General features: G+C 37.0%; 1 protein-coding gene across 4 annotated transcripts in view; it reads right to left on the bottom strand.

The window, feature by feature from the left end:
* Positions 1–17416, bottom strand: part of ETFA (electron transfer flavoprotein subunit alpha) — a 78855-nt gene that overhangs the window by 37045 nt on the left and 24394 nt on the right. For all 4 annotated transcript variants that reach the window (XR_005795950.1, XM_040493347.1, XM_040493349.1 and 1 more), the window contains exons 5-9: positions 15963–16062; positions 13597–13707; positions 12614–12715; positions 12203–12271; positions 7325–7407 (exon numbers count right to left, since the gene is read on the bottom strand). Coding sequence is in view for 3 of the 4 variants with exons in the window: in XM_040493347.1 (XP_040349281.1) it covers positions 7325–7407; positions 12203–12271; positions 12614–12715; positions 13597–13707; positions 15963–16062 (465 nt within the window). In the remaining variant the exon portion in view is untranslated. The remainder of the gene's footprint in view (positions 1–7324; positions 7408–12202; positions 12272–12613; positions 12716–13596; positions 13708–15962; positions 16063–17416) is intronic.

Here is a 17416-nt window from a genome sequence, read left to right as displayed (position 1 = left end):
ACTTTGGATGGAAACCTGCAGTCTTACCAGTTAAGGAAACACAGAAACAGAATTTGTGGCTGCCACATTAGCTGAGAAGGAAGGAAAAAAATCCAGACAGAGAATCACAGACTGCATATATACCATGCTCAAAACTCTGGTGATGCCTGCATTCGACATGTGTGAGATGGCTTTTAAGTAACCTGGCTGGTAACTAAAAGAGAAGACAGAGTTTGGAGTTTGAGTTTTGTGTTTAGTTCTGTTTGTCCAGAATCAATAACAACTAATCATCAAAGAATTCCTTTATGTGAATGGTTGGCAACAAAAATGGTGCTAAATTAAATACTCAGTGTTAAATAACTTTTTGAATCTCATTATTTATCCTGGAAAAACTGTAATGACTTTTGTACTGATGATGCAAAAAACAATAGTGGGTCAAAATGCTGCTGCCTTAGCATTAATCAAGATAGCTGCACCAAACTGAACTAGTTGTCACTGCATTCTTCATGGCCACATACTCAGTTTAAAAAACTTTAAAAATAAAAAAGCTGGTTTCACTTAAGATTGTTCACGATGAAGCAAATTATTAGTTTTTTAAATCGTGGCCTTTGAGTACACATCTTTTTAGTATTCTGTGTGATAAACATTCATCGATTAAATTCACTGCCTTATATGGGTGAGGTGATGGTACCCCAAAACAATTACAATAATAACATCAAAGATCTCTGATCACAGATTGGCATAACAAATACAAAAATAATGAAAAACTTGGAAATATCGCAAGAATAATCAAAATGTGACACAGACACAAAGTGAGCAAATGTTGTTGAAAAAATAGTGTTCATAGACTTCCTCAATGCAGGGTTGCCAAAAACCATTAATTTATTTAAAAAAAAAACATAATATATGTGAAGCACAATAAAGCAAAATACAATAAAACAAGATATGCCTGTATTTTCTAAATGAACCATGCATGATGTTACAAGATGGTAAAACATCTATTCAAAGTGCAATACAGACCAATGGATTTTAATATAAAAATATGAAAAGTTCATCAATATGGTTTTGTATTCCACATTGCAAATAACCTTTTAAGAAATTACTACTTGTCAAATTTTGGTGTAGTATAAAAGAAGAATATCCACAATTTTCTGAAAAGGCTGTTAAAATATTCCCTTCTTTTCCAACTTTATATATCTGTGTGATGGTGGATTTTCTTCATATACTTCAATCAGACTAATATAAAAAAACATACTGGAAGCAGAAATGAGAATCTAGTAATTTTCTATTAAACCAAATATGAAGCCAAAAATGTAAAGCAATGCAACTATTCCCATTAAATTTATTTTTGTTTTGGAAGATTTGGTTTTTTTAACCCAAATGTTATTTATATTATGAAAAATGATTTTATTATTTTCAAACAAATTTTTAAAAATTTTCTGTTTGAATTTCTAATACCATAAGTATCAACAGGTATGACCCAAATAAACAAAAGCTCTTTGAGAGCTCTCAATTTTTAAAAGGAATCCTAAGACAAAAATTTTGAGAACCATTGTACCACACATATAATGAAACAGGAAAATGCGAAAATACAATCAAAGGGCAACCTTGAAATAACCTAAATTTTAGAACTAGCACACAAAGATTTTAAAGCAGCTATTTTAAGTATGATCAAGGATGTAAAGGAAAAGATATCTGCAATGATTACACAGATAAGAAATCTCAGCTGAGAAATTAAAATTATAGAAAGAACCAAATGTAAATCTAGAACTGAAACATATAAAATCAAAAATAAGAAATTCTCTAGATGGTTTTAACAGCAAATTAAAAATTATAAAGGAGTCAGTGACCTGATGGTAGACCAACAGAAATTACCCAATCTGAAGAACAGAGGGAAAAATGATGAAAAAGAATGAACAGAACTTCCATAACCTGTGGAAGAATATAAAGATATTTAAAATATGTGTAACTGGAGTCCCAGCATAAAAGTACTGAAAGATATGTGGCTCACTATTCTGTAAATGTTGAATATGTGGACTGCTGTCTGCTTCCGTACATAAAGTTTTACTGAAATACAGCCACATTCATTCATTTACTGATCTGTCTATGGCTAAGTTTGCTATACAACAGTAGAGTTAAATAGTTACAAGAGACATTCTATGACCCATAAAACAAAAAGTATTTGCTTTATTACTCTTTACAGATAAAATTTGCTGACCCCTGGTCTAAATACTCTTCATGCCCTTACTGAATTTCTTGGTCTAGTTATTCTATCAATTACTAGGATTGCCATAGATGAGGTCTTGCTTTTTATACATTCTGACAGTCTCTGCTCTTTGATTAGAGCATTTAAATCACATTTGTCTCTTTACTGCTTTTAAGAACTTTTTTATCAATCCTTAATCAATCTGATTATGATGTGCCTTGCAGTTTCTGTCATGTTTACTGTTCTTGGGGTTTGCTGAGCTTCTGAGATCTGTGGGTTTACAGACTTCATCAAATTTAAAACTTTTATGGTCATTATTTCCTCAAAGAGTTTTGCTATTCCAATCATACATATAGCAGGCCTGTTAAAGTTGTGCCACAGCTCAACAATGCTCTATTTTTTTTTCCTGTGTGTGTATGTGTGTTTTTCTCTCTGTCACTTCAGATAGTTTTGCTATCATATCCTCAAAGTTCACTAACATTTATTCCTGCAGTGTCTAATGGCAAAATATACACTCTTTTCAAGTGCATATGTTCACCAAGATAGGGCATTTGTTAGGCCATTAAAATAAATCTCAATAAAGTTTAAGACTGAAATATTAAGGAGATATTCTCCAAAATTAAATTAGAAATCAATAATTGAAAGCTTTCTAGGGAAAAAACCCCACAAATATTTAGAAATTAAATATTTCTAATTTTATAAATTAGAAAATATTTTTTACATAAAAGATAAAAATACAATATATCAAAATTTGTGGGATGCAGCTTAAGTAGTGCTTAAGAGGGAAATTTGTATATTTAATATTTATATTTAAAAATAAACAATACATGGGGTGCCTGGGTGGCTCAGTCAGTTAAGCATCCGACTTCAGCTCAGGCCATGATCTCACAGTTCATGGGTTCAAGCCCCACATCGGGCTCTGCAGCCTATTTCGGATTCTGTGTCTCCCTCTTTCTCTGCACTTCCCCCACTCATGCTCTGCCTCTCTCTCCTTCAAAAATAAATACACATCAAATTTTAAAAAATTTAAAAAAAAAACAATAGAGGGGCACTTGGCTGACCTAGTCAAAAAAGCATGTAAACCCTACGCTGGGTATAGAGATTACATACATACATACGTACGTAAGTAAGTAAACAAACAAACTTTTTACAAAATTTTAAAAATAAACAATACAAAGTTGATGAAGTAAAGTTCTACTTTAGGAGCAAGGTAAACCCAAAGTAATCACAAGGGAGAAAATTAAGAGAGAAAAAAATCGATTAAAAATAAAAAAAAAAAGAAAATGAAAACAATTAACAAAGCCAAAAATTGGTTCATAAAAATTGGTATAGCTGCTATGGAAAACAATTTGGCAGATCCTCCAAAGTTTAAACATAGAGTTACCATATGATCCAGCAATTCCAGCCCTAGATACACATTCAAGAAAAATTAAAATACAGGTCCACACAAAAACTTACACATGAATGTTCATATCTGCACTATTCATAATAGTCAAAATGTAAAAACAACCCAAATGTCCATCAAATTATGAATGGATAAATAAAAGGTGGCATATCCACATAATGGAATACTATTAACAATAAAAAGTAATACTATCACATAGATAAACCTTAAAAACATTATGCTAAATGAAAATAAAAAACATAAAAGACCACATATTATATAATTCTATTAACATGAAATATCCAGAATAGGCAAATAAATCTACATAGACAGAAAGTAGAATGTTAGTTGCCTTGGCCTGGGGGAGTTGGAGAAAAAAACAAAAACAAAAACAAAACTCCTATGCAGTTTCTTTTGGGGGCAATGAAAATGTTCCAAAACTAACTGAGGTAATGGTTGTATAACTGTGACTGTACTAAAAGCCACTGAATTAAACATTTAATCAAATGAATTGTATGGTATATGAATTATACCTCAATAAAGCTGTTATTCTAAAATAGTTGGATCAATGAAATTTAAAAAAACATTTTTTTTAATGTTTATTTATTTATTTTGAGAGGGAGAGCATGTTCATGGGTTAGCAGGGGAGGGGCAGAGAGAAAGGGAGAGAAACAATCCTAAGCAGGCTCCACACTGTCAGCAGAGAGCACTACGTGGAGCTTGATCTCACAAACTGAGAGATCATGACCTGAGCTGAAATCAAGGGTTGGATACTTAACCAACTGAGTCACCTACACAACCCTTAAAAATTTTTTAGAAACTTTTCACTAGACTGATGAAGAGAAGGTGAACAAAAAAGAGAAGACACAAATTACAACTGCAGAAATTAAAGAGGACCTATCACTCCAGAAGATCTTATAGACAATAAAAAGCAATTAGAGCAGTATCATAAACACCTTTATCTAATACATTTGACCACTTAGAAGAATAGGGCCAATTCCTTGAAACATATCACTTAGTCAAACAGACTCAAAATAAAATCGAAAATCTCAATAGCCCTAAAACCATTAAAGAAATTGAGTCAACTCTCAAATACTCCACCAAAGAAAACTCCGGGCCAAAATGACATCACTACTGAATTCTATCACATTTAAGACAAAACAAAGCAAATACAATCTTACACAAACTCATTCAGAAAATAGAGCAGGAGGGAACATCTTTCAACTCATTTTATGAAGCCAGCATCACGATGATACCAAAATTAGACAAGTATTTTCATTTTTTTTAGACAAGTATTTACAAAAAAAGAAAGTTGCAGATTATTTTGATCAAGACAGACCCCAAAATCCTCAACAAAATACTGGTCAATCAAAACCAGCAATATATTAAAAAGATAACCTATCACAGGGCACCTGGGTGGCTCAGTCAGTTGAGCGTCTGACTTCAGCTCAGGTCATGATCTCACTGTTTGTGGGTTCGAGACCCGCATTGGGCTCTGTGCTGACAGCTCGGAGCCTGGAGCCTGCTTTGGATTCTGTGTCTCCCTCTCTCTCTGCCCCTCCCCAGCTCGCGCACATGCTCTCTCGCTCTCTCTCGCTCTCTCTCATAAAATAACATTAAAAAAATTTTTTTTTTTTTTATTTTTTTAAAAAATTTTTTTTTTCAACGTTTATTTATTTTATTTTTGGGACAGAGAGAGACAGAGCATGAACGGGGGAGGGGCAGAGAGAGAGGGAGACACAGAATTGGAAACAGGCTCCAGGCTCTGAGCCATCAGCCCAGAGCCCGACGCGGGGCTCGAACTCCCGGACCGCGAGATCGTGACCTGGCTGAAGTCGGACGCTTAACCGACTGCGCCACCCAGGCGCCCCTAAAAAAATTTTTTTAAAAAGATAACCTATCATGATCAAATAGGGTTTATCACTATAATTCAAAGTGATTTAACTTTCAGATTTAACTTTCAAAAATCAAAACTGTAACTCATCATATTAACAAAATAAAGTAGGAAAAAACATGATCATTTCAGTAAGTGTAGAAAAACGTTTGACAAAATTCAACCACCATTCATGGTAACAACTCTCAACAAATTGGGAATAGTAGGGAAGTTCCTCAACTTGGTACCATTAAGAAAATAAACAGGCAAGCCACACTTTGGGAGAAAATATTTGCAAAATATATCTGACAAGAAGGTTATACAATTACATAATATAACTATATATATAAATATATATAATATCAACATCTCAGTAACAAAAGACAAGCAATTCAATAAAAAAGGGCCAAAGAGTTAAATGGACACTTCTTAAGGAAGACATGTGAATCCCCAAAACACAACAATGTTCATCATGATTAGATATCAGGCAAATGCAAATTAAAACCACAATAAGGTACCACTGCACATGCACTTGAACAGCTAAAACACCAAATGTTAGTAGGTAAAAATGAAGAGCAACTGGAACCCAAATACATTGTTGGTAGGAATGTAAAACTGCACTTTGGGAAGAAATGATCCAGAAAGGGGTGTCAGAGTCCAAGCAAAGTGGGAAGAGTATCTATATAGAAGGACTGTTCAGTGCAGAGTGTCAGAGCCTGAGCAGGGCAAGGAGGGCATCTGTGCAGGGTAGGATATTGGGAGGGTCCAGGTTTTTTACAGTGGGGTAAGGGCATTACAAAAGGTAAAGGGAGAGAACTGGAATTGACTCTGTGGTATTAGACTGGAATTGGCAGTATCAAAGTGAACTACAGTTTTCTTTTTTTTAATTCATTTTGAGAGAGACAGAGCTCCCAAGTGAGCAGGGGAGGGGCAGAGAGAGAGGGAGAGAGAGAATCGCAAGCAGCCTCCACACTGTCAGCACACAGCCCAATGTGGGGCTTGAACTCACAAACCATGAGATCATGACCTGAGCCAAAATCAAGAGTCAAAATCAATGCTTAACTGACTGAGCCACCCAGTTGCCCTTACACTTTTCAATATATAGAGACTGATTCAGAAATACAGATGTAAATGTGTACTGTATGTAATTATGAATGTGTGTTTGCCTACACATACACAGTTATATACATTCCCTAGATTTTTTCACTGAGAGGTCTTGGGAATAACAACATCCCAATAGCAATGAATGCAACTAGCATCCAGATGTTGCCTACAAAATACTATTCTTCGCTAAAGGGCACCAAGACTCTTTGGAGAAAAGACGAATTCCAGGCTGGGATAGGAAAAGTACAAAATGAGCCTGGAACATATTGTTCTGTTAGAAAGTAAGAAAGGGCTCAAAGAATGATGGGAACGGGTCAAAAAAGACACAGGAGCCACCATCTCAAAGAGGCTCTCACTGGCCAAATGTGGGTCAATGTATACAATAATGACAGAGGTGGGGCTCGAACTCACAAACCATGAGATCATGACCTAAGGTGAAACCAAGAGTTGGACACTTAACTGACTGAACTACTCAGGTACCCCATGAAAGACACTGGAATTTGAATAAAAACTTAAGAAAATATCTGAAAGACAATGCTGGATTTAAGAACTGCAAAGCACATTACTGAGACCAAGAAATCCACAGACCTTGTGAGGAGGACACGTTCACCATGGTAATAGCTAACTGCCTAGATACACTGAATAGAACATAAATCACTGACATAGTTATTCAGTAAATTATACATATATATAAAGTGGACAAATATAAACACATACACATACACACATTTTTTATCTCCACAGAATTTTGGATGGCATATTTTATTGCAATACTTACTGGTGCTACTATTTTTCCCGTCTGTCCAACTTGCATATCATTGGGAACAAAGCCAGCATCAACAGCAGCACGAGAAGCACCAACTAAATGGGGAAAAACATATTTGTCATTTTTTTAAGCTCCTATTCCACTGGTTGGGATATTCACTAATAAGTGTATTAGAAAGACACCGACAAGTACAATCAGAATTTCATTTTATAAAGGCCTTGTTTAAAAAAAAATCCTCCTGTCACTGGTCAAAAATTCTAAAATGAAGTGCTAGTGCATTTTACACACAAAACTTCAAGAAATGCCTTCTACTTATACCCAAGGATTTAAGATTTTAAATTTGGCTGAAGTCTTCTGCTTGCTTTATCAAAAAGACATTCAGGCATTCATAAAACATACATTATAATCTGTTTGGCATGCCATTATATAATGGTCCTTTATGCAATAAGTTCAAATTTTTTTTTAAGATTTTTAAAGTTTATTTATTTATTTTTTGAGAGAGAGTGAGCATGTGCACACACGAGTTGGGGAGGGGAGGAGGGAGAATCCCAAGCAGGCTCCGTGCTGTCAGACACATAACCAACTGAGCCACCCAAATGCCTCAATAACTTCACAACTTTTCCTTTTCTTTAAAAAATTTTTTTTAATGTTTATCCATTTTCGAGAGAGAGACAGAGACAGAGCACGAGCGGGAGAGGGGCAGAGAGAGAGGGAGAGGCACAGAATCCGAAGCAGGCTCCAGGCTCTGAGCTGTCAGCACAGAGCCCGATGCGGTGCTCAAACTCGTGAACCGCAAGATCATGACCTGAGCCGAAGTCTGACGCCCAACCTACCGAGCCACCCAGGCACCCTGACAACTTCACAACTTTTGAAGAAAGGTACTATATCATTATTTCCTATGATCAGAAAAAGACAAGTTACGTATAACACAAGATAAGTTTTAACCAATATCTGCTATCTAAAAAAAAAAATGAGAAGTTAACTAGCCTTCTATCCTCCTTCATCAGGAGTCAATAAGGAGCCCTGTACTTGGGAATAAGGTCACCCCTCCCACAGTAGGGGTTGAATGACCCTCCGATCCTCTTCATCTTCATCTACAGAGGACAAGGGGAAGTCACAAATAGTACTCTTCACTACCTCCTAATGCTCAGTCTCAACAACACTACCTAGATCAGTGATGACTGATCACATCCTGCCCTTTACTTGCATCGGTCACTACAACAAGCCCCAGACTCAAAGGTTATCCTTCATAATCCACACACTAATCTCCATAATGCCCTAAATACGTCCTAATCTTCACCCATCTTCCGATTTGTCTAGATGCTCCCTGAGGACAATGATTCCCCTGCAATCCTCTTCAGCAGAGTTATCTGCTACCAACTTCATACCACTGGGCCTATAGGCGGGCACCTCATTGACACCCTCAGAAAGTTTTCCCTCCTTCCTCCTTAAAAGCCTTCAGCTTTGAATCTCATGTCATCATAATCACCCACGTATTGCTGTGTCATCTATCAACCACTAGGTCAATCTCCTTCATTTCTCAATGATTTTTAGCTTCTGGGTCATTGTCACTTTATCCAATACTAGTCTTAATTCTCGAAGATTTTAATACATGGCTTCTTGGTTCCTTAAACAACTCTCCTGCAGTCATCTCTGTCCTCAGCCACACCCATGGTCATATCCCCCAAACTTTCAATTACCAATCCCCTGACAATTTCCAATGTCTCTCTGTGACCTACTCTTTCCAGCTGACTCACTTCATACCCAACTCCAACAATCCTCTGACCTCACTGGGATCTACATTTCTATTCACTGTCCCTCTCTCCCACTGTGTTTGCTCTTCTTTACCCTAGCTTAAATTCTACGATCAATGACTCTAATCACTTAGTTGCATACGCCTGCAATTTCCTTGCCTTCCTCTTAAATCATCACACCCAACTGGAAAAAGCTCCATCTCTGGTTAATTGATTAAACAACCTCCCTTACCTTTTCCATACCTGTCCCCCTGTAGTTCAGCATAACTGGAGAAAAACACCAACACCAAGCTGTGCTAACTGGCTTTTACTTTAAATAAATAGGCCTTAATTCTCTCACTCTTTCCTAAACTATAATTTCATAGTTTTCCTTCTCTCATTAAACTTCCAATACTCTTTAACATGATCACTCTCAGCTGATGAGCTTGCTTCTTATTTCACTGAAAAAACTGAAATAATCACAAGCAAACTTTCACATGCTCCAACTAACATACACCCATAAACTTGAAGCTGTGACCAATATTTTTTGTGGCCTACTTAAGGACATCACTGCAGCAACTCTCCCCTCCCTCTGCTATATGATTAATTTTTCCCTCTCAACTGGAGCATTCCCATCAGCACAGAAGCATGCTATTATTTGTCCCCTCTTTATAACACCCTTGTTGGCCCCATCCCCCCCCCCCCCCCCCCGCAAATAATGTTCATTTTGCTGTTCTCCTATACAGCAAAATTTCTCTAAAGAGCTGTCTGTACTCAGGGCTCCTGGGTGGCATAGTTGATTGGGCATCTGACTTTAGCTGAGGTCATGATCTCACAGTTTGTGAGTTCAAGCCCTGCATCAGGCTCTGTGCTGACAGCTCGGAACCTGGAGCCTGCTTCAGATTCTGTGTCTCCGTCTCTCTCTGTCCCTCCCCCACTCTTACTTTGTCTCACTGTCTCTCAAAAATAAATAAATGTAAACAAAAAATTAAAAGAAAACCTCTCTCTCATAATATATATCCAATCTGTCAGGAAATCCCAGTGGTTCTTTACCTTCAACTATATATCCCAAAACTATTTCTCCCCACATCCATTGCTACTAACCTTATCCAAACCACACATGTCTCTCACCTGATTGAAACAGCCTAATTGATCTCCCTGTTAATGCACTTATTTCCCTATACTCTGTGCTCAAAACTGTAGCTAGATGTGACTCAAAACAGATCATGTGACTCTTCTCAAATCTTTCAATGGTTTCCCATTTCATCCAGAGAAAAACAATCTCTTTACAAAGGCATGGTCTGGTCTATTACCCCCAATCTTGTCTCTTAACTACTCTTCCTTTTTGCACTTCCCATTCCAGCCACACTGGCCTCCCTACTATTCATCACACAGACCAGACATGCTTCTGCCTTAGTCAGGCCCTTTGTTACTTTACTGGTCCCTCTACCTGAAACACTCTCTCTTTCAGATCTCATGGCTTGCTTCCTCACATCCATCAAACCTTTGTTCAGATGTCTCCTTCTTAAGGCTTCCTCTGACCACCTTATTTAAAACTGAAACCCTCCCTCTCCAAACTCCTCCTCCTCATCCTTTTCATAGCGTTTACTACCCTTAATTTAATATACTATTTACTAATTTATTTTGTTTAGTGTCTGTGGTAGGCAGAAAAACAGCCCCTCCAAAGATATATTCACTTTCTAACCCCCAGAATCTGTGAGTATTAACAAACATGGCAGCAGATATGATATAAAGTTAAGGATCTTAGGAGAGGGTGCCTACCCTGAATTATCTAGGTGGTCTCTAAATGTCTTCACATGTATCCCTCATTAGAGAGATACAGAAGGAGATGTGAGACAGATACACAGAGGAGAAGGTGATATAAAGACTGAGGCAGAGATTGGAGTGATGCAGCCACATGCCTAGAAATGTCAGGGAAACCTCTAGACACAGAAATAAACAGATTGCTCCCAGAGTGTGGTCCTGCCAACACCATGATTTCAACACACTTCACACTTCTGGCCTCTAGAACTGTGAGAGCACAATTTTCTGTTGTTTTAAGCCACCAAGTTTACAGCAATTTGTTACAGCAGCCACAGGAACCTAATACAAAGTCCAGTCTCACCCAATACAAACATAACTTTGCTTATTTTACTCACTGTTATTTCCCTAGCTCCTAAAATCATGCCTGACATATGGCAGACACTCAGTAAATATTTCTTCAATTAAGGAATAAGTGAATGAAACACCCTCAAATAACACCATCTGATCATAAAGAGTCAATATCATGCCTTTATTCAGACAAAGCCATTACGGTTTCTGTGAGTACATATATAAATATATACTCATATAAAAGCATAGGGAAAACCTAGAAAGTTATACACAAAACCCTTAAATAAGGAAAGACAGAATGGAGACTTTTTATAAAAAAGAATATATTCATGTAATAGTTCTATAATTAAAAACTAAAATATTGTCAATTTTCTGACTTTTCAAAAGACATTCCACTCTGATCAGTACATTTTTAATACGTACTAGCTTTTCTATAAATGGTTAACTACAATTCTTTTTTAGATGTTTATTTTTGAGAAAGAGAGAGAAACAGAGTGAGAGCAGGGGAGGGATAGAGAGAGGGGAAACACAGAATCTGAAGCAGGCTCCAGGCTCCATGCTGTTAGCACAGAGCCTGATGTGGCACCCAAACCCACAAACTGCGAGATCATGACCTGAGCCAAATTCGGACTCTCAACCGACTGAGCCACCCAGGCACCCCTGGTTAACTACAATTTTTAGATAATGTTAACTTCTATTTTTAGGAGAGGTTTGTATTAGACGACCAATAAAGAGAAAAACAAGGACATTCCTGAATCAGAAGTAGACACTAAAGCTGACATTAAAAAAAAAATTTTTTAATAGAAAAAATACAAAGATTTGGCAAATATAAGAGTGTGACATAAATAATTAAAAAGCATAAGGATACCATCTCCACAATGAATGCTACTTGGAGACTAAGAAAAACCATTTCAGAGAGAAAAGTCAAAACCAGAGAAAGCAAAATAATTTGCAGCCTTGAATGACCTCTGTATAATTGAAATAATAAGGAAAAAATATATCCAACAAAAAAAGAATATTTTTCTACCAAAGAAAATAACCTTACCTGCAGCATGTAGTTGATCTGCCAAATCATACAACAACTTAAAGTTCTCTCCATTCTTCAAACCCCGGCCTTGTTGAAAACAGATGGGGGAAGAAAAATTTAACTAAACCTAAACTCCATTCCATAAAGAATACACAAACTCCATTCTATACAGCTACAGAGATGACTTGTGCCATGCTCCCCCTGGTGCCAGAGATACAGATGTGCAATAAAGAGCCCAAAGTGGGTTATCAAGCTCATGATTTCATTTTAATTGCTAAAATGGGAATAATACTTGCAACTTACCAACTTGTTACATTTGGAAAAAAAAAAAACAAACCCTATGCTCCTCTAAAATGAATACTAATAAAATCAAAGTATTTTAAAATCAAAGTATCTTTTAAAATTAATAAATTACAATAATCTACTTACCACCAGATATCACTACTCTGGCCCCAGTTAGCTCTGGTCGATCACTTTTTGTTAATTTCTGGTCAAGCCATTCTGATATCCCTACTGGGGAAGTACTTGATGCTGTATATATTGATACAGATAACAAAACAATGACCAGGAGTTAAAGTTCAATAATAGTAATTTTTAAGATAAACAAAGAATTAATTCCATGAAATTGAAGTTTGTTAGTTACTGTGAATTTTTTGTGTTCATTTCATTCTCTGGGATTTTTGGAAAGAATTAAAGGGACTGGGTTCTAGCTTTTACCTTATCAGCTACACGACTTTTGAAAAGTCATTTACTTCGCTGAGTCTACTACAGAACTGGAATGACCCTCTCTTTATGGGGTTCAAATAAGATACTGTATACAGTAAAGAGTAACACCCTCTAAACATTTACTTTTTTTTTAATTTTTTTTTAATGTTTATTTATTTTTGAGGCAGAGACACAGAGTGTACAGGGGAGGAGCACAGAGAGAGGGAGACAGAGAATCTGAAACAGGCTCCAGCCTCTGAGCTGTCAGCACAAAGCCCAACACGGGGCTCGAACCCATGAACCGTGAGATCATGACCTGAGCTGAAGTCGGAAGCCTAACTGACTGAGCCACCCAAGCGCCCCTAAACATTTACTTTTAATTACATCCTTCCATTACACTGAACCTCTCAAGTACTATAATAGGAAATGGAGAGAAAAGTAAAAAATCCTAACATCAACATAACAGATTAATCTTAATGGACCTTTTCTCTCACCCCTCTGATCTACAAAAACAACTATACTAGTACCAAAAATGATATGAAAAAGGCACGTTACTTTTGTATAAGCTTGGGAATATTACTTAGACTGAGCTCTCAGACACTGTGTATTAGAAATCTAACCAGAGGGCATCTCTTACTCTAATATAATCCATGAACTAAAAGAAAAACAAGAAACAAAACAAATACAAACTTCAAATGAACACTCACCCTTTTCTGAACTGGCACTACCTCCACTTGTTGCTGCAGCTTCAAAAGATGTTCCTCGGACAGAAAACACCTTCACTTTTTCATCACACTTCACTGTACATAAAGCATTTCCTGAAATACACAATTTATTTTAAAAAAAACACTCATGAAAGACATGTATTCCTTAGAGGTTAAGAATTTACTTCATGAAAACAGGGAAGAAATAACTGTGGACCAATTGTTTTCTACCTCTACTAAGTGCAGGGAAAAGGATCATAACACTGAAAAACTGACCAGTGGATATTTGTATAACCTTGGATGTTTTTAAAAGAAGGACAAGTTCTGGGGCGCCTGGGTGGCGCAGTCGGTTAAGCGTCCGACTTCAACCAGGTCACGATCTCGCGGTCCGTGAGTTCGAGCCCCGCATCAGGCTCTGGGCTGATGGCTCAGAGCCTGGAGCCTGTTTCCGATTCTGTGTCTCCCTCTCTCTCTGCCCCTCCCCTGTTCATGCTCTGTCTCTCTCTGTCCCAAAAATAAATAAACGTTGAAAAAAAAAAAAGAAGGACAAGTTCTGACCTGCCTGGAAGTAAGGAACTGGAATAGACTAGGCAGCCACCCTAATAAGGCATGGTCTTCCTAAAAGAAATATAAACAAAAGCTTCCTTCTCCAAAAACAATCTGTAACTCAACAACATTAGCTGCAACAACTTAAGACTGAAGCCACTATGCATGCTAAGAGAGGAAAATAAATCAAAATATGATAGGGTATTAAAGAACAAGAGGTGTGATATGCCAGGATTTTAAAAGAATTTAAGACATTTCTTATGGATTAGCAATCACGTAAGAGTGACCTAAATTTGACCAATATTTCCCCTCAAACTACTAAAGACGAAAGATCTAATTTGAGAACTGACCATTAAATTGAAACACAGAACTTCAATCAGAAAGAACAAAGAGTTCATTGCTTTCTCTAGCCCCACTAGAGACCAGAGTGCTTAGAAGATCAATCAACGAGAGACACTGAAATGAATTTCTTAATGCAGATGGAAATGGAATAAAAGCAGCAAAGATTAAGAATACTATTTTTTTTTAAATGGAAAAGTTTTGCTTCTCCAGGTGCCACTTACAAAATGTACTGAACAGTGAATCTAATCTTTATTGATGATTGGAAAAATCTCATCACTCTGTAAACTGTAAACTGAATAACCAGGCAGGAAAGAAAAGTGCTCTGGATCTATCAAACAGAATGAAATGTCATGGTCTAGTATCAATTCTAAGATTAAGGTTTTTCTCAGAAACCTTTAAGATGGTCCATTTAAAGCAAAGGTATGGCTTGTTTTAAATCCTATCTTCATGCTGGAGAGGATGTGGAGAAACAGGAACGCTCTTGTACTCTTGGTGGGAATGCAAATTGGTGCAACCATTCTGGAAAACAGTGTGGAAGTTCCTTAAAAAATTAAAAATAGAACTACCCTATGACCCAGCAATAACACTGCTGGGAATTTACCCAAGGGATACAAGAGTGCTGATGCATAGGGGCATATGTACCCCAATGTTTATAGCAGAACTTTCAACAATAGCCAAAGTATGGTAAGAACCTAAATGTCCATCAACTGATGAATGGATAAAGAAGACGTGGTTTATACATACAATGGACTACTACTTGACAATGAGAAAGAATGAAATATGGCCATTTGCAGCAACATGGATGGAACTGGAGGGTATTATGCTAAGTGAAGTAAGTAAGTCAGAGAAAGACAGATACCTTACGTTTTCACTCATATGCGGATCTTGAGAAACTTAACAGAAGACCATGGGGGAGGGGAAGGGGGAAAAAAATTACAAACAGAGAGGGAGGGAAGCAAACCATAAAAGACTCTTAAATACAGATAACAAACTGAGGGTTGATGGGGGGTAGGGGAGGGGGCAAGTGGGTGATGGGCATTGACGAGGGCACTTGTTGGGATGAGCACTGGGTGTTGTATGGAAACCAACTGAACAATAAATAATATTTTTAAAAAATCAAATAAATAAATAAATAAATAAATAAATAAATAAATAAAATCCTATCTTCAAATTAATTTCTGCTTTTAAAATTCACCAAAAGTTGGGGCGCCTGGGTGGCGCAGTCGGTTAAGCGTCCGACTTCAGCCAGGTCACGATCTCGCGGTCCGTGAATTCGAGCCCCGCGTCAGGCCCTGGGCTGATGGCTCGGAGCCTGGAGCCTGTTTCCGATTCTGTGTCTCCCTCTCTCTCTGCCCCTCCCCCGTTCATGCTCTGTCTCTCTCTGTCCCAAAAATAAATAAAAAACGTTGAAAAAAAAATTTTTTTAAATAAAATTCACCAAAAGTTATTATGTTGATTAATTATTTTCCTTGGGTACTCACCTGCATAAATAGTTCTCACAAATGTGTCAGGTGATTTGATTGCAATGATATCAGAAATTGGAGCAACATCAAGTTTGGCTGCTATTCTGGGCAAAAGGTTCTAAAAGCAAAATAAGCAGTGAATTACACACATACATACTTATGGATGGCTATCAACTATCAACAATAACATTCTCTAAATGCATATTCTGTAGAAGTTTTAATTCAAGTATTTTATATTTCATATGCATCTTTATTTTTTTTTTAATTTTTTTTTTCAACGTTTATTTATTTTTGGGACAGAGAGAGACAGAGCATGAACGGGGGAGGGGCAGAGAGAGAGGGAGACACAGAATCGGAAACAGGCTCCAGGCTCTGAGCCATCAGCCCAGAGCCTGATGCGGGGCTCGAACCCACGGACCGCGAGATCGTGACCTGGCTGAAGTCGGACGCCAACCGACTGCGCCACCCAGGCGCCCCGACATATGCATCTTAAGACATACTACAACTTCAAGTACAACTTTTTGGATAGTCTTTATGATTAAGTAAGAGTCTTCCTCAAAAAATTAAAAATAGATCTACCCTGTGACCCAGGAATAGCACTGCTAGGAATTTATCCAAGGGATACAGGAGTGCTGATGAATAGGGGAACTTGTGCCCCAATGTTTACAGCAGCACTCTCAACAATAGCCAAATTATGGAAAGAGCCTAAATGTCCATCAACTGATGAATGGATAAAGAAATTGTAGTTTATATACTACAATGGAATACTACTTGGCAATGAGAAAGAATGAAATATGGCCTTTTGTAGCAATGTGGATGGAACTGGAGAGTGTTATGCTAAGTGAAATAAGTCATACAGAGAAAGACAGATACCATATGTTTTCACTCTTATGTGGATCCTGAGAAATTTAACAGAAGACCATGGGGAAGGGGAAGAGAAAAAAAAAGTTAGAGAGGGAGGGAGCCAAACCATAAGAGACTTAAAAAAACTGAGAATAAACTGAGGGTTGATGGAGGGGTGGGAGGGAGGGGCAAGTGGGTGATGGGCATTGAGGAAGGCACCTGTTGGGATGAGCACTGGGTGTTGTATGGAAACCAATTTGACAATAAATTTCATATTAAAAAAAAAGATTAAGTAAGAGTCTACCATTACTCTAACTACATTAAGAGTTTTATGAGTTTTACAGTAATAAATCACCTTAACCTAGTAAGTTGAATTGTAAGATATGATATTCACTTTAATGAACATTACTCACAAAGTGTGACCCTTGTGGATTACTTAATTTAGATAAGATAGAAAAATATTTAGAGGAGTAATAAAATTCTCAAATACTGAAAAAGATTAGACATGTATATATTTAATGTATATGAAAGAAAAAGTATCAAAGCAGACATTTTCACCTTTTTAAAAATCAATGTTGCAATAAAAAAGATCAAAACTCACCTAAATACCCATCAACAAGGGATAGGTT

The sequence above is a fragment of the Herpailurus yagouaroundi genome, unplaced genomic scaffold, assembly GCF_014898765.1.
Source record: "Herpailurus yagouaroundi ecotype Mexico unplaced genomic scaffold, PumYag 184, whole genome shotgun sequence".
Taxonomy (NCBI): Eukaryota; Metazoa; Chordata; class Mammalia; order Carnivora; family Felidae; genus Herpailurus; species Herpailurus yagouaroundi.
The sequence above is the reverse complement of the archived record's forward strand: the minus strand, read 5'-3'. Positions and strand labels throughout refer to the sequence as shown.